At 36.6% G+C, this 23,031-nt stretch overlaps 1 protein-coding gene across 1 annotated transcript in view; it reads right to left on the reverse strand.

The window, feature by feature from the left end:
- The window catches only part of LOC128252676 (headcase protein), a 92,701-nt gene extending 70,839 nt beyond the window's left edge, over positions 1-21,862 (reverse strand). The window contains 1 exon segment of the mRNA XM_052980620.1: positions 19,420-21,862. Within this exon segment, the coding sequence (XP_052836580.1) occupies positions 19,420-20,663 (1,244 nt within the window). The 5' untranslated portion in view covers positions 20,664-21,862.
- Positions 21,863-23,031: the final 1,169 nt, after the last annotated feature.

The raw sequence follows: 23,031 nt of genomic DNA on the forward strand, positions 1-23,031 counted from the left end.
AGAACAAACAAAAAATAATAATAATAAACTCGCACCGCTCTTGACATGACTAATTGAGCAACCGGAGCGCTCTTGGAAAATGGTATAAAACACTCGGAAAACGCCCATGTATTATAATTCTATTAGTGGCACCAGAGTCAATACCAGCAGACAATGTCATCATCACAGACGTTATTAAGTGCAGGGTGTAAAAATAGATTTCACTCAATGCAATCCATAAATTACAAAGCGTTTAATTGTTATTCAAACAAATGCGAATAGCTAGAATATTTTTTTAATTACTGCAAAATTCAATTAGTGCCATCTACATACGACTTAGCAAACTGTTCCGATCCATTTGCGATCGAACGTTCATCGATCCAATCGATTTGTGCAGTGACATTTCATTAACTACGGCTAATTTGCTGCTTTCTTGGGCTTGAAAACGTGATGGAAATGCACTAAGGAAAACTTAATATCGTTTAATACTGTTTGCGAAAAAATAATGATTTCATAATTGTAAAAAGTCCTTCTTATTAGCAAAATAGGCGCATTTATCGAAAAACTAAGCAAATCACGTTAACTTATTAAAGCATCTATAATCCAGGGTATTAGTTGAAAGCAAACTATATTATTTAAAATAATTACTGATTAAATTCTGGAAATTCACTTTTTTCCGTGCACAAGGAGTGAATCATTCGAGTCATTCGATTGAGCAGCTTTACTCGTTGTTGTTGTTGCTTTTATAGCTATTTGCCATTTTACTGTTAGAGCGACAACAAGTTGACTTAAAAGTGCATTGCAATTTCTAGCTAAACGCAGCAACAACAATAACACTAATAATAGTATGATGTCAGCAATTCAGAGCTGTATCAATAAAGTGAAAGAGAGGGTCATATATGGGGGTGGTGGTGAAAGAAAGAGAACACATTCTCATTGTGTGGGCGACAAGTTCAATTTGGTTTCATTTAAAGCCAGAGAATGAGGGAAAATATAGAAAATGAGAAGCCAACGGCACACAAGCAAATCTTTTTACTTTTTTTGTTGTTATACATAGGTAATTCACAATAATTGTTAACAATGACGTTAGTTCGCGCGGTGCTCGCTAAGGCAATTTAAATGCAAATAATTTTGTAAGAAATTTACATGGTTTTAAATTTGAATATAATCACTCAAATTAGACGCCGGGCCAAAACAACGAGCATATGGACAAATTGTCTGAAAAGCCCACGCCCACAATTGCCCACTTGTTGAGCTTTCTACTTCATACACTTAAAAATTCATTTTGCAACAATCACACACAGAGAGCGAAAAACAAAAGCAAAAGCTACAAAAAAAAAAAAAAAAACGAGGTTCAACAAACGCAAAATTGTGCAAATCGCAACAAAAAAAAAGGTAAACAACAAAAGTAACAACCACAACTAGGCAATTGTTTAAGTAACTTGTAACAGAAGCAGACAAAAACGAATTTATTTGCCATTGCAGCAGCAGATGATCAAAAAGAAGCAGCAGGGAAATGACGTGAACAGTGGGGTAACATTCAGCTATTTCAAATAATTAAACAACATAAATTCACAAATGAGATTTTGTTTTAAATAAACATTTTGTAAATTAAAATGTTGTAAATGAACCTTTTGTAAATGACTGTTTTATAAAGAAAGTTTTTAAAATCGAACAGCAGAATTCTACTATTGCATATTATTTAAGTAAAGATTTTTATTATTAAATTTATTAAATTTTTTATCTAGAGCTTATGACTGTTGTTTAAAATCCCAACTGAATCACCTAATTTCGAAGTTTCGTACCACTATACCTTTGCTACCGATCGCTAATGAAGATGATGTTGCAAGAAAGCGAACACGGGTAATAGAAAAATAACGGTCGCTGGCAGCTGCCAAGTGAAAAAAGGGGGCGTGGCAAACAGAAGCAGAAAGAGATGGCAACAAGGAGATTGCATTCAAGTAACTCAAATTGAAAGCGAATTTGCTTTCCATTTCAGCTTCGCTGCAGTTTCAAAATTAAAATTTTCAGGGTGACAGGTGCTTCGAACTAAAAAACTAATTTAAAAATACTTAAGGCAGAGTTTCGTTTTTTGTTCTCACGCTGCGAGGGACAAGCTCGAAAATAATAATATGCAGAAAAAAAAACCTGCAAAACACGCGCACGAAATTTTAAGCACATTTTATTTGCTATTATTATGTGGATTTTGTTTGCTTTTGTTTGAGTTTTTTCTTTTCACCCACTTACGGCAGGAAACGTGCCAAGATCGACGGTGCCTCAGCCCCCTTAAAAATAAACAAAATTAATATGCAATTAATCGCCCATCACAAAGGAACATGCTGCCAATACAAACATACGGCCAAAAAAAAATAATCTACAAAAATAAAAACAATTGCTGTACGTGCACATGTCGCTCGAAGAAGAGGAAGAGACATGATAAACATCTGAAACAGCTGAAAAGTCACCTACTCACAACGCATAGCCCCAAAAAAAAAAGAGGAAAAAAACAAAACCAAATCGAAGCAGGCCAAAAAAGCCGAGAATCAACAAAAACTCACAAGGGGAAGACCTGAAGAGCCGCACCCTAAAATATGTCAAAGATCAACTGTCAAAAATCGTCAGTCAACGAAGATAGCAATAAACAAGAAACAAATGTTGAACAGAGAAAAAATATGCAGTTTATTAGCTAGATATTTCAAAATTTTTAATTAAGTAGACTCTTTAAATAGACTTTATAGTTATTTTAGTATAAATAGTATATTCTTTAGATACCATCATTTTGGCAATACCTAGTTATTAAAATTGTTATGTATAAATAAAATAAATAACCAAAAATACCTACAAAAAACTTTTTTTCAGTGTAAGAAAATAAAATTAATAGAGGAGAGGGGGTTTCAACAGAGCAGGAAATCAACAGACACCAAAATGCAATTGAAAACGAAACTGCAAAATTCAGAGAGAAAACTTTGCGCCGTGAGAATATTAATTTTGAAATGGCAGATTGGCCGAAAACTTGTTCGCGGGTTTATCTCATGTTAATAATCGGGTTTTCTGCGGACGTAGGCGTGGGCGTGGCAAAAGGTTAAGCAAAGTGACCAGAAGATGGCGCCAAGAAAGAAAACCCAAGCGAAAACAAAGCTAAACCATTGATCGCGGCGAACAAACAACCGCAGAACAATTGTCAATATAATTCCTCATTAATGGTTAGCTAATGAAAGGGATCCATTCTTCTGCTCAATGCAAAAAAAATCTTGTAAATGAAAGTCAAAGTTTAGTCCTGATAAGGCGTCGATGTTTGCTCAAGTGCCCGCTGCAGCTGGAAAAAAATCGATAATGTCCGGCCCCTTTCCTTTGTTCAAATCTCTTCTTATCAAGTTCCAACCTCAAGCCTTGAGCCTGAAAACTTTGCTATATACACACAGCTGTATTTAAATTACTAGCACCAAAGATGTCAAGTACTTGAAATGCAATCGATTTCCAATTTCATATCGATCCAAATTGGCGGTGTGGATAATTTTCCAATTTTAATTAATCAATGTTGTAGAATTTATTTTAAAAAATTATGTAAATGTGTATTTTTTAAGTGTGAATTGTACAAATCGGTACTTTAATTCCCCCAGATAATTTTTCGAATCCAGTTGTATATATATATATATATATATATATATATGACAGCTGATCTTTTGAAGTGACCCACTTAGCGTGTGTTTGTGTACTTTCTTTTTCACAGCCCTCAACTAACAATGCAGGTCTTTTGTGACCACAATATAAAGTTTGTTTCATAAATATTTGCAGCAACAGCAACGCGAGAAACCGAAAATTAAAATGAAACTGAAACTGAACAATTTTTGGCCTTTTTTCAGAGTCTCTTTATATTTTTGGTGCTGTATTTTTAGAAAGTGCGTGCGTAACTGAAGTTTTAGTCGCTTGGCAAATAAATTGCCGCAGCCAAGTCAATAAATTAAGCAAAAGCAGGCGGCACAAACTCAGGGCAGCGCGGCAGCAGAGTTGCGGCAGCAAAAAGCCGACTGCAAAAATTGCAATTCCAACTGCACTCGAGGCGAATGAACGCAATGCAACGCTCTGCTGACGCTGACGGTGATGCCGACGTCGCTGCCGGCAATGCACTTTGCCAAGGACAGATCCATTGAAAAACGGCGAAGCAACGAGTCTGTTGCAATGACTGCATCGCGCGCCCGCATACACAGAAAAAAAAAACATTTGGGTTTTAAAAAAAAAAAAATTTTCTTTGCATAACGATATAATTCTTAATGATAAGGATTTTTTGAATAATAAATAACTAATGGATAGCGTTAAACACTAAACTTCAATTTTAAATTGAGTATTTAGCAAATTAAAAATGTGTTGCAAATGGTATTCCAAATTAAAAGTTTGCAACTAAAACTGATGAAAAGGAAAAACCATCTGTCAAAGAAAATTATTTTAAAAAAATGTACGTTCTAATTCTAAGTCATAACCGAAGACGGACTATATGGATATTACTTACTACAAAAAATATGTTATAGTAATATTGTTTGACATAAATGTTGAACAAGAAAATATAATTCCTTTTAAAATTCGGTCAAATATGATACAATCAATTTAATAAACATCTTGTATAATACAAAAAAAAAAACAAAAATCTCAGTGCATCTGTGTGCGGTGCCTCCTTTAGTATATGTGCGTGTAATTTATAAATATAATTAATAGAATTACACGGCGTTCGAGCGCAATATTGACACTGATATCGTAGGCTTTCGCTCTATTCCCTCTCGCTCGCTCACTGAAATCTACTCTTCTTTCCCACAGTCGTAGTTTAATGCCCGCTGAAACAAAGCCCCAAGGTTACAACAACAACACAGAAGCGGTAAAATAATAAAAATAATAATAAAAATGCAGGCAGAGCTTAAGAAATCAGTGAAACATCAAAAGAACACAGGCTTGGGGTGATTAAAAAAAAGTGGGAGGTAGCAGAAAAACCTTTATAAAACAGGAAAGAAGGATCAGGGATACTTTTTGCACGACTTTTGCCAGTTCTAAGTTTAAGTTTGTTGTGTTGTTTAAAACACTCGTAAAGATGTACAAAAAATTAAAGGCATTTTTTTATGACATTTACAAAAATAAATGTATTATTTTAGTATTTAAGTTTTAGTTCAAGAAATTCGACTGTATTTTTGAGTGGTTGTAGGGGTAGACAACTATTCCCGGTAGACCCACTATTTCCGAATGCTTTGTTTTGGTATTTCACTTTGCCGCTTTTTATTTATTCGTGGCACGTTCAAGGCTTCCCTAACTCCCCACCCACTGAGCTTATCTATTTGGATTATTCTATATTTTTTCTACACTTGCCACTGGTTATTTGCTAACTAGAATTTGACAGTTAAATGGATGACACTTTTTCCATGGCTATATATATATATTAATTCGTTTTTCTATGCATATTTCACTTGGCTGTGCTTTTTATCAATATTCAATATGAAAATGCGAAAAGAAAACTAAAAGTTTTTTTTCAACTCGTTTGGTTGGTTAATTAAAAGTCATAAATTGTCGCCTAATGCAATGTGAATATTTCATAAAAATTTGCCGGTGTACACTTTGTTATTACTTGCGTAAAATGGGAAACTGGATGGGGAAAAAGGGGCGTGGTGCCATGTGTAAAGTGCATTTACCTCCCAGTGCAATAAATAAATAAAGCAAAAAGAAGCATTAAAAACAACGGGCGTGTGATTGACTTCACTCCAATGCGTGGCACGTTTTTTTGAGCAATCGCTTCGCATTTGGTAAGAGAAAAAGAGAGAGAAAGGTAGTGAGCCCGTGAGACATTGGGCTACGCACACAATTTTTTTGCACTGAACAACTCGTTTCAAACGCGTTTTTCTATGGCCAATTTCAGCGATCGAGCGGACCGTATACTCTGGCGTATGAGTAATATTTCTCAGCGGCTAGCAAGTTAATTAAATGCAAAATGCGAAGGATGGGGTGAAATTAAAGAACTTGTACAAGGAAATCGTTGAATCATCACTTGTAATAAATGAATAACATAATAAAAGCGTGCGATTTTATTACAAAATATATTTAGGAAACGACTGGGGAATAAAATTGACATGAATGAATCTTAAATGTCCACGCAAAATCTAAAAAAAAACTCAATTTAATGTGAATTATTTTTGAATGCTTAAAATGTTAAAAATATAAAAAAGCATACTAAATTAGTTTTAACAAATTACTTAAATTGTTAACAATTAATAAAAGCTTAGCGTTGTAGATTAAATTTTTTTTAAATTAACAATGAACATTGAATCGATGTGAAGCTATTTAAATAGCAATAAAAGAGGAACTCAAAAATGCCATAAAAATTGAAGTCTCAAAACTGAAATTAAAACTGCAGTAGGATCGCAAAGCCAGTCGCGTTTTTCATTTCATTCGCTTTTGTTTTACTTTATTTTGTTGTGCTTTTGACATTTTTGTTTCTGTTTATTTGTTGATATTTTTTGTCGTTTTTGTTGTTTTGCTGAGCGCTTACGAATTTGGCAACTGCAAGTCAAATTTAATTTGACAGGCCGCGTAATGAACGAAAAAAGAGAAAAACCAAAAGTTGAAAGCTGAAAAATGGCAGCTGGCAGCTAAGTGGCCAAAAACAAAGCTTTTTATGGCCAAAAAACCGAATTTGAGCTTTGACTTTTTTTTTATAGGCAATGTTCGATTTGGATTTTCCTCGGCCGTTTTTCCATTTGGCAAAATGCAAATCAGCGAGGATGACAAACCGAATTTAATGACGACAATAAACAATTATTGAATAATTGAAACTGACTAGGGGACAATTGATTTGTGGATGCAAACTGCACAATGGCCACACAAAACTGTAATCATAAAAGAGCCAAAGGACAACAAACAAAGTGGGGAAAATTAAGGAAAAGCCAGACGAAACAAACAAAGCGGAAAAATGTTGACAAAACATGAAAACCAGCACAGCAAGGGCAACGAAACAAAAAAAAAAAAACAAGAAAGAGTTGCGACCAAATTGAAAAATAAAAGTTACGTATTAGCCAGACGACAGCCAGCCATAAAGTTGAATGAATGAAATGTCTGGCGGCTACGGCTACCATTCCGAGTTTTCCCGGCACAAGTTGAGTGCTTGCGAAGAGGAAGGACGACAGTTGATCGGGTAATTAGCGTGTCTGACCTTCTGCCCCCACCGGCCCGCCCCCCACTTTATCTTCTATATAAATCACAATAGGGGGGAGGTCCTCTGTGTGGCACCTCTGGGGCCACTTGATATGGCTCTCGGAAAGTGTCTGCCAAGATGGCGCCAGGATAATTCGCTTCGAGTAGCGAGAAATGGAAATTGATTGCCGGCATTTAAATATTTTATCGATTGAGGGGACGCAGCTCAAAAGGACCTTTGTGTGGGTGTCGCAAAGGCTGACTTAAAAGCTACTTAAATCAAGTTAATCCTTTGAAAATTTAATACTAAATCCTATTCAATCACATAATTCAAATGAAAAATAAATTACAATTTAAGGGACATAAAATAAAGGGCTTTAAAATATTACAAAGTCAAAGTCACGAAAAAAAGACAAAGCTAAGGAATAAAAAACGAGTTAAAAAGAAAAACCTCCCGCTGCGAGAGAAGCCTTAGAAAAACGAGGATGACAAAAAAAACCAACTTCAGCTTAAGACAGCTTTAAACCAAGTGCAGTTACTAACACTGTAAAAAATATAGGGTTGGGTTAACTGGAAACCTCCTCTGTTTGCCACACTTAAGAAGCTTGCTCAGCTGCCTGGGTTCAATATACAAAATAAACTTGAAAAATGTATTCAATTAAAAAAGTTTTCACTTGCAACACGCTGGCACCTCTTGGCCCCTTAGCTTTTTAGCCTTCTTTTTTTTTTTTTGTTCTTTTCGCAGTTATACGAGTTCTTTGCAAAGTTGGCAAGGAATGCTCTGCATAACTGTAAATGAGCCAAGACTGGAGGCAGGAGGGCGTGGCAACCACATTGCGGTTGCCTTCTGTCTGAGCTTCAATTCCCCTCCTTTTCGTTTCCTTTTGTCTGCGCCTGCTTAGCATGTAAATAATGTGCACGAAATTATGAATGCAGCTAATTAGCAAGGCAGCAGACGAGTCCTGGATCCTAGGATCCTCTTTTGTTAGCCAGCTTTTCTTGTTGCAAGCTTCTGATGCACAGCGAGAAAAATCATACATATAAGAAAACGGTGGAGTTTTGTGTCCTAATAGAGTTCAGCGACTGGAGAATAAATTTGAACAAAAATTTACTTAACATTTGTAAACGAAGTTGTTTAAAACTTAGTAATTTTTTTATCTGTTGTAATTTTACAAATCTATTCCAATCTCTCAAAATTAAAGATTTTTGCCTTTCAGCTAATGTTTTTAACGGACCTTTTTTTTTGTAGTGTTTAAATTCGTTATGTCATTGAACCGTTAAACTGCGCTTAAATGCTAGCCACTTGTTTTTTGTTTATGGCGCCACGGGGAGCGTTTAACTTAAAGCGTCGACAAATAATTCAGAGAGTTCAGGGAGCTGCTCCCCGAGAAAACCCCATCTCTGCCCATTAATCAGCCTCCCACCTGTCCGTAAAGCTAAAGTTCTGCGTTTGCCACTTGCCGCGATTTATGGCCTCTGCACTTGAGAAGGTGGAAACTTCACTTACCTGCAAAGAAAAGAGAAAATATATTAAGGATTAGTTTTGAATTGATTGTAAGCAGTTGTGATAAACTATTAAACAGTGTCAAATAATAATAATTCTATGTAATAGAAGTTTACTTAAATGTTTTTTATTAGTCCTATATGTTTTAGTCTTAATTTTTCACTTAGCAAACCGGCAAATAAACTAAGTAAAAGCTGAATCAAATCCCGTTCTGTTCTGGGCTTGTTTATGGTCCTAGGCCAAACCTTGGCAAGTTCAACTGTTGATAAGAAAACCCTTTACCCTGCCTCTAAAACAAAAATAAAAAATGTAAAAAAGTTGAATGTCAGGCTGCTCAGCAGATGCTACCTTAAGATTAAGACCCCAGAAACTTCAGCTTGACAACGGATGCTCAAGGCTTTTGTTTTGCCTGAATTTACGTTTAAACATTTCTTGCTTTTTTCCTTGGCTTCTTTGTACAACCATTTTATCGCGTGCATAAACAAGATGCGGGACAGAAACGAGAAAAAATTGTATAAAAAACGAAACGAAGTCAAGTCCAAACTGAATTTCAGGTTTACTACAAAGTCATGCAACACGGTCATGTGCAACCATCCCCTTCTCTTTCTTACCCGCACTTTCAAGCGGCATAAACGCTGTCAGTCGAATGCTGCAAATTATTGCAGGACATTTGCCCAAAAGGCCAAGGGGTAAACAATTTTTAGCATTTATTTATTTAACAGCAACAGGCGAAGAAGGTTAAACAACCACAACAAAAGAAAGTGAAAAAGATAAACAAGAAGGGTTAGGATGGGGGTTATGAAAATTCGAATACCCTTCGAGAATTCTATTTGCATCAAGATAAAGTAAACCGAAAACCTAATGCTATTATTTATTTAGCATACCTTATAATATACAGAAAATTTAGGTATTTACGTTGTTTTACGATTTAGTATGATTTTTGGTAATGTAATCTATTTAGTACAATACAATAAATCTTTTAATCAAACGACCTATTTGAAGAGTATTAAAGACAATTTCAACACGAAGCCCAAGAAACCCGTACATCAACAACGAAACTACGAGTAAAAGAAGGCAAAATAAGAAAAAGAGGCTGCAGTATTATCAGTCAAAGCATTTACAAAAGCATCGACAGCAACATCTTTTATTATAAAGTATTCAGGGCTTCGATTTTCCAGGTCAGCGGGGAAACAGGAACGAGGACAGAAAGCCACCAATCGAAGGCGAGAACTGTAAATATTTATTTATAGGCCTTATTTTTGGGTATGTATTTCTCGCCATTTTTTTTTTGTTGACTACACTGGAGTGTCACTTTCTTTCGCTTTTGGCCATTTTCAATTTATGTATTTTTATTGATTTAAATCTCAGGCAAATGCAGTTTTTTATTGCACTCACATTTTTAATAAAACGAAACGAAAGTAAAGTTGATCGAGGCAATGGCCATGCCATATCATCGATAAAATTTCCCCCCCGAATCACTTCATGCCCCCCTCAATAAATGTTGCATTTTTATTATCATTTGCTGCTGGCTGTCATCAGGTGGAGAAAAAAAGAAGAAGAAGAAGAAGAAGGGAAAAGGAGTTGCACTCGAAAGTGAAAGTTAACTTTTTAAGGCAGAAAAAAAAAAATTACTTCGCTTAACACATGTGTGTGCTTCGTTTCTTTCTTTTGCTCTCTTTTGGCCACCACCCCACCTCTTTCCTTTCGAGCCCAGTTTTCGTTGATTAGTTTTTGCTTTAATTGAATCAGCGACAACATTTTGTTCGTTTAAGGTTGGACACACTGTAGTAGTTGGCCCCTTGCCGATCGCTCTCCTGTTGCCACATATATTTAACATTTAATTTTAATTGCCGCTGGCGCCACCAACTGCACAAGTTCAATAAACTTGTCTTAGTTGCTGCTGCCGATGATGATGATGTTGGCCGATCGATGTGGCATGCTGCAATAGATACGTTGCATTTTTCGCATGTGCAACGAGCCTTTCAGCAATTGCCGCCACACAATGAAATGAAGCCATTCCCCTTCCGATTTTATTTGTTTCGTTTCGATCCGCTTCGATCATCGGATATCAAAAGCAAGCGATCGTTGCCCCAAAGAGTGCGGCCTGCATGTTGCACACTTTATATATATGTTTATCTATAACTGTGTGTTATTGTTAATTACATATATCGGTGATTGGGTTGCTCGGCACCAGTGCACAATATTGAACGCAGAAATAATGGCGTGAGAAAGTTTTTTTTGCGACTCTGTGGGAGTGGATAACTTGGTATATGGAGTTGGAAAGGTCAATAGTCCAGAAAAATATATTATTTAATATTTAGCCCACAAATTAATCTTTGAATCTAAAAATTACACAACAATTAGTTTTAAAAAAGTTTCAAGTTCTATAAAGCAGTAAACATTTTAAATAACACACAATAAAATATTATGCATAATTACTTTTAAACTTGAAGGTAGGTTAAAAAAAAGTCCCACGTTCTATAAAGTAGAACAAATTTTAGTGTGGAATATTTTTCACATGTATCCATTTCACTTCCTTCTAAACGAGCAAAAACCTCATAAATATTCTATACACATATTCTGCAGTTCTTTCCACCTTTTCTCTTCGTTTTCTTTATATTTTTTTCTGGCCACAGGAAATGAATTTCGCCTGATTATCCTGCAATTAGCTTAATTCCATTCCACACTTTTTCCCATTCCGTCATGCGATTAAGAAACTTGGTGTGCCTTCCTTTTGTTTCGTTTTTCTCCCCATTTCCTTCGTTTTTTATTTTTGCGAATTTTTAAGCCTTCCGCTAATGATCTGTCACGCCCTGGGGCAAACGCATAAAAATGCATTTGGTGTCGTCGCCTCCGAAATAAAAAAAATTATAAAAAGCCAAAAAAGGGGCAGCGACAAAGGAAGAAGTTGACGAAGAAAACATACAAAAATGCATTTATTTATTTGCGGCGGTTTGATCGTAAAAATAATTTGCTTTTATTGCCCAAAACGGAGCAAATGATGTTGCCGCTGTTGCATGCACCCAAAAATGGGGGGAGAAAAAAAACTTTAAAGCGTTTTATGTCCTCGTCATGCTGCCTGAAGTCGGGACCTTTTGAGTCTCCACCACTGAGCCCCCTATATCTTTATTTTACTTTATTTTATATTTCCCCTTTTTTGGTCTGCAGCAAATCAACGCCTCAAGCTTCGAATTTTATATTTATTTTCGTTCGCTGAGAGCCATTGACATTTGCCGGACCGCCCAGGCACTTATTCAATTAAACAAAACGCAATTGTTGTTAACACGAAACAAACACAGCACTCCATCTCTTTCGACCGGTATCCCTATCTCTTTCGTTCGCCTGTGGCATATTGTCCCTATCCAAAGTCATGAAGCGTCAAATTGTTATGGCCAAAAGATGGAAAAGATACAAATGGCAACGGTTATCGCACAACAAGCGCAATCAGTCGTGTCGCAGGAGCTGGATAGAGATAGCTATAGTTCGGAGGAAAGAAAGAGAGAGAGAGCGAGAATGGGGACAGACAACAAACAATCAAGCAACAAACGGGCAAACTAAATGGGCGGGGTAAGCACTTGCCTGAGTGCAACTAAATAGATATTATATAAGCATAAAGAATATGTTTGCCTTCAGCTACGCACCCACAAAAGAAAACTACGGAAAAAACCAGCTTACGCTACTACAAAAAAATGTGAGACAATTTTTGAAGCCTTTGGACTTAAAAATATCCCGCACACCATATGAAATTGTTCTGAAATCCGAGGGTTTTAACTTGTAAAATATTAAATCATAAAGAAAATCCAATGTCTAGAATTTCTAATCCTAACAATACTTGAATTTTTTTAAACATTTCAAGCATTGTCCAATCGTTGTGAAATTGACTGGAAAGGTATATTTTAACTTCATATGGTATCCTAAAAAGAATGAGATTTATATATATGCGGTATATATGAGGTATATTGAATCATTTTCAGGAACGATACTTAAAGTCTTATATTTCTATATACCTAACTTCACACCAGGAAAACAGGGTATTCAAAATGGTAGAAGGAGAACTAAACAAGCTAATAATCATAAAACGAAATGACTTTGAACGGCGTCGAAACGTTCTCGGCGCTTGTTGTCCTTTGACAGGATGCATGGAGCAGATGAAGAAAAGGAAACTGCAGAAGAGGAAGAAGAACCCGAAACCGAGACGGGTAAAGCGTGAAAAATAAGATGAAAAGCAGGGCAGGGGGAATCATCAACATTATCGTCAGAGTGACGATTAAAATTTAAGCTTCATTTGTTGCTCTTGTCTGACTCCTTTTAGAGTATGGGGGAAGGAAAAATAAAAGAGAGTAATTGAGGATTTTTCATGGCTAAGCAAAAGAGACTGTGATTGAGTAGGTGTCAAAACCTGGACGGGGAAATGGAAAAATGGAAAGGGTTAAAATGTTGCAATAAGTGCAAGACTGTCAATTTTCAATTTGCCCCTCAACATTTCCCATTTTATCTTCTTCCCCTTACCAAACTAAAATTGCAACTAATAAACAAATAAACAAGAGGCAAAAAAATAAAGAAAAAGAACTGCAAGCGACACAAATTGCAAATGCAACACAAAATCCCCATAAAGTTCAGGGGGCACCACGCCCACAAAGTGCTGAATGCATTCGCAATCAGATTGAATGGCAAAATGAAGGGGGAGAATAAAGGGAGTTTCATCAGGGACAGGGTCACGGGCAGCAGACAAACGCCGAATGTGGAATCGTTTTAATGGATATCAAATAGGAAACAAAACAAACATTCCCACACAAATATACACATACAATGCAGTCCAAATGCATAAAAGGCACTCAACGAAAAAAAAAGTAGTTGTGAGGTTAATATTCAAAATATGAAAAGTTCTTTCGAGATAATCCAATCCTAGCCATATGCTGTATATTTTTAAAAATTTTTAAAAATTAGGAAAGTTAAAAAAAATATTTGATTAAAATACAAGTTTGTTACCCCCATTTTCTTTTGTGTTTAAAATGATTAATACAATTTAAAACGTTCTTATATTAAATTTGAATAATTAAGAATGTGTTTATTTAACAAAAAGAGTCCTCCTAAAGCATTCATCCCGTTATCAAATGTTTATGCGTTACCCCTTTTTTTCTTTCAGTACACTCCGATAGGATCCCAACTGCAGCTAGAGAGTTCCAATCAGAACTCCAGCTGGGGCCGAAAGAGACCGACAGATAAGGCAAGAGTGAGAGAAAAGAAGGAGCAGGACAACAGTTTTGTTTCATTTGCAGAAACATTTCATGTTTTGTGTTCCTGTTCTGTTTTCTGTTTTACTTTTCGCTTTGCAACGTGTTCATCCACGCCCCCTCCGCCCACTCCACACCATACCTTTTATCCTTGCTCTTTCATTTCGCCAGGCTCGTTTTTACTGTTTCCACTCTTTTTCTCTCTTTTTTTTTTTAACTTTGCGTTTTATTTTTGTGTCTGGCAGCTGCTCGACAACAACAACAACAATATTGATTGCAATTTCAGAATGCAGTGGAAAAAAGGGGGTGAGAAGGAGTTGGGGTTCTCTTTCTCATTTGGCTGAATGGCACAACACAAAAGCCTAAAAGCACACACACAGAGACAGACGTGGGGCAGACAGATAAACACTCACACACCTAAAGCTTGGCTTATGAACCAACAGACGACAGCATGCTGGCAGAAATGGGGAAGCAGTGCGCAAACAGTGAGAAAGCAGAAAAAGTGCACCGAAGAATACCATTTAGCTCTTAAGATAATAGCAACAAATTATTTTTTTTCGCTAGACAAGAACTTAGTAATTAATCTAAGCCAACTTATTCGAAATAAGTAACCCGCGATACACATAAACTGAAAGTTTTATATCAGACAAATAAAATTTTACTTTACTTGCTAAATTTTGAAATCAATCCCAAGTACTCTTATCTGAATTCAGAGTTTTTCGATTTTAAAACTAATGTTTTTATGTTTTGAATCGCAGTAAAGAAAAAAGTTCGTAAAATATTAATTATTTTAAAATTAATACATTTTTTAAACAACATTTTTCCCAATATTTTTCTGTGTGAATTTAAGTTCTGCATAAGAGAGTGAGATAGAGCGATGGGGAGAGGGACGGAAACTGCTGAGCCATCGAAGCCTTTAAAGTTGGCAAAAAGCCTGCGGATGGAGCCACACATGTGTGCATATATATATGTATTTTTGTGGATACGGATGTGGGTGGTAAATGCAGGAGGTTCCAGGGAAAAAGGAAGAGGCGGAGATGGAGTTGCTCTGGCATTGTCTGTTGGCAATGAAAATACGACAATAATGACGTCGAGGGAACTTTCCGCCGGAGAGTCATGCGCCGTTCGATAGGCGCCCATTGGACGTGTGTGTTTGTGGACAGCTGCAATGCACCAGATACAGTGGTTAACTATTTATATATTTTTTTAAATAATTTTAAACCAATTTCGATTTTTATTTATAAAAATATTTATTCGATACCACAGTAGTTAAAAGAAGAATTCGAATTGCTTACGCACTGAATCATCAAACTATGTATATTCTCAAAATTCGGCAGGTATTAATATTCATTTTATTTTAAAACCCAAAGGTTTTTGTATTATATAAATTTATTTATCTTGTTGCAACCACGGCACACACCCTGATGTGCATGTGCATATGTTTATTTAAGTTCCAGTGTGCGTGTCGTTTTGGCAAAGATTTCATTAATAGCTTTTGCGGTTGTGAGGGCGGAGGACCAAGTGGAAAACGAGTAAGCAATGCATACTTGATTTGATATTCAACAAAAGGTGAGTAGTTCCCCGGACTCCCTTTTCGAATCACTCCTTTTCCCTAGGTAGCTTTTTCCCTCTTCCATTTCTGCAACATTTCTCTTTCTGCCCACACATCGTTATACGCTTTAATTTGCAAATGGTTTTGCAGATTTGGTTGCGGTTAAAAATTTTGTGGGGGAGTCTGCCACAGTGGTCACCCGTTGTGATGAAACTACTCAGCGTGTCCGCAACAAAGCTTTCAAAGAACAAAAAGTGTCTGATGTAGCGCTGCTTTTAATGTTTCCTCAATTTGACAGTCCAAAAAAATGGTCGTTAATTGCTGTGTTTCCATCCCCCCAAGGTCTTTTTAGGTGCCTATACTCAAATACACAAACAGAAAATACAAGTACTAATTTTCATTTTAGAAAAATTTATCAAATTTTATACATTATATAGTAGAAAAATATATTCATATTTCAAGAAAATAAATATACAAAGTTGGTTTCAATATTATAGCAGTGCCAATTTAGTCAAATAAATTTTGTAACATCTATAATTTTCTTCTGTGCATACTGTAAATTTAATGTATGCATATAGACATCGAGATCCAAGTCGCACCATTTCATTTCATGCTCCGCCGCCCCCATCTACGTTTGTCTTTTGTTTGTTAATCATCGCCAAGCGAAATGTGAAACCTAACCTTATACATATACAGAAATCAGACAGAACCTATTCCAATACGCTAAACCTTACAGAAAACCAAAAAACAATCGTCATCGATATGGATGTAATGGGGTTCCGCGTTAATAAAAATTGTACAGTGCAGAAATTTATGCTTCAAGTCTAGACGACAGTTTTTGGAACGTGCTCAATTATCGCAAGGCTGAGCGGGGGCTATGAAAACTAAGGGGAACCGGGAGAAATACTAACGAGAAAAACAAAAACAGAATTTAAATGAAATTTTCGCAATGCCTCACGACTGTAATTCACTCATATTTACTACAGAACGCCTGCGACCAAAAGATAAACTATGCACCGATATGGATATCTCTACCTCTTTCTTTCTCCCTTAAATCTTCCGGTCTCTAGCTATCTCACTTTCGTAGTAATAGTCACAACAACAAGAGTCGTGCGAAAGTTGTTCATTTTTGTTTTAGTTCTGTTTTTCACACCATATCACCGCACTCGCTTTGGAAGGGGGATCGGCATATTGTCTGACGATTGGAAAACAAATAGTAGGCAATTGTTTTGGTCACGACTAGCAAGATACCTTATGTTAATTGAATAAGTTTAGGTTGTTGTGCAAGAATATGAAACTGGTCGGAAACACGTACTGTAACCAATCAATATACATGAGTAAATAGTTTTAAAGTTTTTCCTGTATTTGATAATAATATAATCAGATCCAGAATAAGGATTGATCGATAAACTTTAAATAGACCAATAAAATACAAAAATATTTATCTGCACATTTTTACGAATTAAAGAGTAAGTATAATATTTTTTACTTAACCCTTTTCTCTCCTTTATACACTCATAATACCCGTTATATTTTAAATTGCAAACTAGTCACACCCTTAAGACCCCCGTTGCGTTCGGTATGTAAATTCCAGACGCTGACTTTGTTGCTACTTTGACTTTATGGTTTTTAGTTGCAAATTGTTGTAGTTTTTCTATTCTTGGCGTGCCTTTCGCAATTTATTTGCAGTTGTGCGCGCTGTATTTTGAACGTTCGGGAAAGTATTGCGCCATTTCTAGAAGATGGGGTGAAAATTACAAATAATAGGGGAGAAGATAGTACGCCTACGTGAGAATTTCGGGCCTACGGATTTGATTAAATATTGTGCAGACAACGAGAGAGAGAGAAAGAGAGAGAGAGGAGAACAGGAAGAGCTTTCTGCAAAAAGTTGGGAAACTGGAAAAGGCACAAAAACAAACCGACTTCCGCCTCATCCACCCACCGAAAATGAATACATAAAATGTGTCTTAACCTTGACATTGGACGCCAAACACAAAAAAAAAGAAAAACACAAATGTGCCGGCAGACAAAACAAGTTAAAAGAGCGTAAGAGAGAGAGGGTGAGTCAACACATTCATTCATTAAACAGAGACGGCACATTTAAAGGGAAAGGCGAAAACTTTTTTTTGCCTTTTTATTTTGGTCACCTTTTAAATCAGCAAAGTTTGTTTATCGTGGCAGCAACAACAACAACAATCAAAAGTACTAAGCAAAAATTAAATAAAATAAAAATGGGCCGCGTGTGGCGCTAAAAATAAACACCAGTAAATGCAAACAAAACAAGAAATGAAAAATTGAAATAAAAAGTAAAAAACCAAACGGCGATAAACAATTTTATGGACGTTTATTTTTGAATTAAACGCAAATCATCACAAATAAAAATGCTGATAAGCGAGAATGAAAAAGAATGCAAGAGGAGAGAAATTGAAGGCGTAGAGTGAAAAACAGATATAAATGCAAAAATAAAACCATCAAAGAAAAAAATAAAATAGTAATCGATTAAACTCTTGAAGTACAAAATGTATTAGTAAGTATTTTCATTAACATACTTCTTATTCTTATTCTCTTAATAAAATAAGACATTTGGATTTATATCAAACTTCTGACAAAATTGATTATGCCCTATTTCAGGGTATAAAACACACAAAAAAATAAGCAAATATTGTAGCCTTGAAAGTGGGATGAACAGAGAGAAATATAGAGAGCGAAAACCAGAAGAATGAATGGAATTATGCCATAGAAGGCAAACAAAGTTCTCAGCTTAAAAAGAGAGGGCAATTCAGCAAAAGAAAGATAGAGAGGGGTTGAGATTCTAAAAAACTTGATGATCGCGTCCAAAACAACAACAAAAAAAAAAAAACAAAAAAAAAACGATCTAATTCTTGTTCTTGTTTTTCTGTTTCTTTTGCCTCTTTCGTTATTTTTTTTATCACGATGAAATAAATAATATTTATTTTTGCTTTTGGAAACGGAAATATTAAAATTGGGCATTAAATAAATAAAAAGAAAGAACACATGTGGTAAAATACCATACGAAACATGTCTGTTGCTATATGGCAGCATATAAATTTCAATAATTTTTCATTTTTGTGATTTATGAATAAAAGAAAATATGCAGAATGAATGAGGGGCAGGAATTACAGAAAAAAGGCAGAAGCCTTGACCCAAAGCAACAAGCAAAAGATTAAATAAAAGAGTAGACTTTTGATAAAAGTGAAGCACGCGTATGATCGGAATAAAAGAGAAACATAATGGAACATGGGGAGACATTATGTCTCATCTCAATGTTTCTTCTCAAAAGAGGAGTAAAAGAATTGCAAATTATTCAGATAAATATTTAATATTTCTGCAAATATTGTCGGTATTTTGCAGCTGTTCAGCCATCAAGGTTATATAAGCTATGGAACCGGCAAACGAACGAAAAATGGGCAAACAAACGCGTCAATTGTTGATAACACTGTTCAACACGATAAAGGCACTATGAATTTTAACCTGATATCGTATTGGAATTTTTTATTGATAAAACTTAGACCCACACGAATTTTGAGCGAAGAAATAACTCAAGGAATTTAAGATTCATTGCATTATTTATGAGTAAATTTGTTTTATCGACGATTTTTGAATGCAACAAGCTTCTTACCCTTATTGGTTCAAAACTATATAAAATTCTCTTGAATCTTAATTTTCAAAAAAAAATTACAAAGAAACATTTAATTTTGAGCTGCCTGGCCTTGTCGTTCAGTGTAATTGATAAAAGTTTTGTGAATAAATATTGAAATTGCTCATGTGCCCCAGCCACATGTTGGGGAAATTCGCCACACACATTTCACCATGCCCCTTGGCCCCTTTTTTCAGATTTTAACAAAGAAAATTAAACTCAAAGGCAGTTAATGCCATATCTAAATGTACTTATTTCATTTTGTCTTTTCTGTAGTTGTCTTATAAGTACTGAAATATATTTCATAGTAATTTATTTTAAGACTTACCGCACTCTCTCAGAATAAAGTTCGACTTCCTTGTTCTTCTGTTGCTGCACAAGTTGCTGCTGCTCGTAGCTGGCCAACGGCTTAAAGTTGCTAATGTTGGCCAAAGCAGGCATGTTCTGTTGCTGCTGTTGCTGCTGTTGCTGTTGTTGCTGCTGGGGAGCAATCAGAAGGTTCTTCGAGAGACCCAATCCATTCTGCAGAAGATTGCTGCCGAAAGCGGGGCCCAAAGGTTGCATGAGCAGCGATTGTTGCTGCTGCTGTTGCAGCAATTGTTGCACTGGAGATACAGATATTTCTCCACTGGATTGCGAGGCCGATGGCGAGGTGGAACCACTGCCAGCTCCACTTGATGACAAACTACCAGCTCTAGCCCTTAAATCCAACCCCAGGACATTATTCGGATTGAGGATGTTGTTTAAAGTGGCCACCACGCTGGGTTGCAGGATCTCCGAGGAGCCATTGCTAGCATTACCGCCATTGGTATTACCATTGTTGTGGGGCAAACCCGAGCCAATAACACCGACGTTTGGATTGGGCGTTAGTCCGCCATAGCTGTTACCGTTGTTGTTGCTCAGTGGGGTCTTGGAATTGCCACCTCCGTTGTTATTTCGGTTCCGCTTTTTCTTGGCCTTCTTCTTATCATCGTCCTCGCTGAGGTTTCCATTCAGGTTGCCCCGATTACCCGATCCATTGAGGTATATTACGCCCTGAATGGTTGGTGCCACCCAGTCGAGATCCTTTCGCAGTTGTCCTCTGCCACATTTGCAGCTGCAGGCCTTGTGGACCAACTCGTAACCCTTTTTGGTCCACAAATGCTGAAGACGTTGCCTATCCGACCAGGATCGAGCTCTGCCATTGGCCTTGAGGGTCTGCAAAACGCCCGCCTCCCAAAATTCGAAGCACTCGCGATGCATATATTGACCTGCACTGCAGTTCTCATTGTTGCACAGCACTCGTATGCAGTCCGCCAAGGATAACTCTGTCAGAGGTATCAAAGCATCCAATTTTCGACAATCTCCACTGGGTAGGCAGCAGCGAACCACGCCCCCTCCGACGCCCCCAGATCCTTGCATGGGCGCCATCAAAACGCCCGAAGAATTCGTGTTCTCCGTGTAGAACTGCAGCAATTGCTGCTGCTGCGTTTGGTGTTGCTGCTGCAACTGTTGCTGATGTTGTTGCTGCTGCTGCTGCTGCTGGGTGGTGTTGCCGCTGCTGCTGATGCTGCTGTTGCGACGTGGAGCCATAAATTTGTATTTTTCTTCTAAATATGCACTCTTTGCGGCTAAAAAATTGGTTGGCTATCCCCGAAAATCCTCAATCTCTATTGTAGATCAGCATTTTTCGCAATATTAAAATTGAAAATATTGCTTGTTGATTTTTTTTTGAGAAATTATGCTCTGATTTGTGGTCTATAAATGCCGAGAATGTATATTTATTGAATGTTTCCAGTGTTTTATTTTTGTAGGTTTATTTTTGAACCGATTTTAAAATATTTTTGAACTGATTTTGGGGTATTTCCAGTGATTACGCGATTTTATTATTATTTTGATGGTTTTGAAACGAATTACAATTTTGTTAGTTATATTTTGGGGGATTTGCTATTCTGCTTACTTTTGTTATGTTTTTGTAGATAATTTTGTATGAATTTTACTGATGTTTTTGTTTTCGGAGATTTGCAGACAAAAGTCTTTCTTATTTTTGAGTCTATTTCTGGTAATTTTTTTACCGTTTTTGTTTATTTTGTTTTATAAAATTTATTTTTAGTTTGTATAATAAATGCCTTTTTTGTGTGATTTAAGTCAGAAAAACTTTAATTTTTGGGCTACTGTTAAGTTTTTTTTAATTGCTTGATTTTTCGAGCGGCTTTTTATTTTTAACTTGGTAATTGCTTGTTTTTTGTATTGCTTTATAATTTAGTGTTTTGTTATAAAACCGTACACCTCTTTCCGTGTGTATCAAAAATATTACGAAAAAATTCCCGTTTATGCAGTCTGTTTTTTCTTAATTTTTTTTTTTGTACCTGAGCTGAGTTTATTGTTGTTGTAGAACGTTCAGTATCAAAAATTGTGTATTGTTTATCTTCGCTCTGCCTCTGTCTCTCTCTCTTTCACACACGCGGCGCCATGTTCGGCAATTTTTCACATTTTGCGTTGCTTTGCGGTTTGTTTTTGTCGCCTCTCCTTTGCCGCTTTTTATTTTTGCCGGCTAAATGAAAGGGAAAAGAAGGAAAAGCGCGAGACTTTGATGTAAAAATTTGGATTGGAGATCGAACGGTCACTCCTTAATACAATATATCACTCCAAATCTTGTGTTAACGATTCCTCTCCAGTCCTCACGCACTATGCAAGTTTTAGTTTTAAGTTGTTCAGTTTTTTCCAATTCTTGCTCTGTTAACACAACCAAACCAGTTCGAAAGCGAAATACGAACTGTTTTTGTGTTCGTCTGCGAACACCGTTCGAACGTCGGGCGTCCACGGCGACGGCAACGTTGACGTCTGCGCTGATGTCGGCGTCGCTGCCGCCTGTTGAAAACGTCGAACTAACAGAGAAATGTTAGCAAAACGTCGGATTAACAGAGAAATTTGAGAAAAAAAAAACTGCGGCAGCGTTGCGTCGCCACCGCTGCCGACGTCGCTGCTTGGCATTGGCAGCGAAGTTGGAGTTTTCTTTCCTTCGCTTTTCCACTTCGTTGTTGCTTTTTTTGGGGGTTGGTGGGTGGTGGTTGGCTGGTTTTCACTTTCCACCACCGCCGCCAACCGCTCGCTTTTCATTCGGCGGAAAATTCAACAGATTTTGGCGCTAAAAAGAGAAATAGTGGGGGAAATGGGAAAAAGAGGGATGGAAAATAAAGGCTGGGATTATTTCAGAACACCAGATATTAAATGAAGTTTTTTTTTAAATAACTGGTAAACTTCATGTCTGTTAAAAAGGTTGTGTTTATTAGAGATAGCTGTTGATTATTTCATTACTTTTTTTTTTAGTTGTTTACATTAAATTAAAAATTTTAAATTTGAATGTGCTTGTGCTTTACTTTCCACAACATTTAAAAATTAAGTTTGCGAAATACCTGGTACTGCTCAGCAATTCGCGAAAATTCACTTTCGTTGCGGCTCGAAGCTGGTTCGAAGCGCGTTCGAAGTCCATCGTTTCCCCTTCAACATGTTTGACTGCACTTCCACTTGGAACATTGTACAAGTTCGCTCTGTCCATGCATGAATGAGTGCATTGGTGTTTGTGCAAAAAACCGGCAAAGTAAACAATATGAAAACAGGGTTGCCGAGTCTCGAGATTTCGCAGCGCACTTTTGCTTTCCTTAGCTAATCTCTTAATTCCACTGGAAACGGAATAACCATTTGCTGTCTCTCTTTGGCGGAACTATCCCTCTCGGTCGCACTCTTCGATTGCAATTTTATATTTGTATATAATCCCCTATATGATGGCATACACATACACACAAAATTACAAATACAATGCAATGCGAGTGCCGGTAATAAAGGCGGCATTAAAAAAATACACAACACAACAACAGAGACAAAAACGAAAGAGAATGCAGAAAATGGGGAAAATGGAAGTTAAGGTACCCTGTAGTTTCCGAGTTTTAGGAATTGGCAA

This window comes from Drosophila gunungcola, chromosome 3R (assembly GCF_025200985.1).
Source record: "Drosophila gunungcola strain Sukarami chromosome 3R, Dgunungcola_SK_2, whole genome shotgun sequence".
NCBI classification, from domain to species: Eukaryota; Metazoa; Arthropoda; class Insecta; order Diptera; family Drosophilidae; genus Drosophila; species Drosophila gunungcola.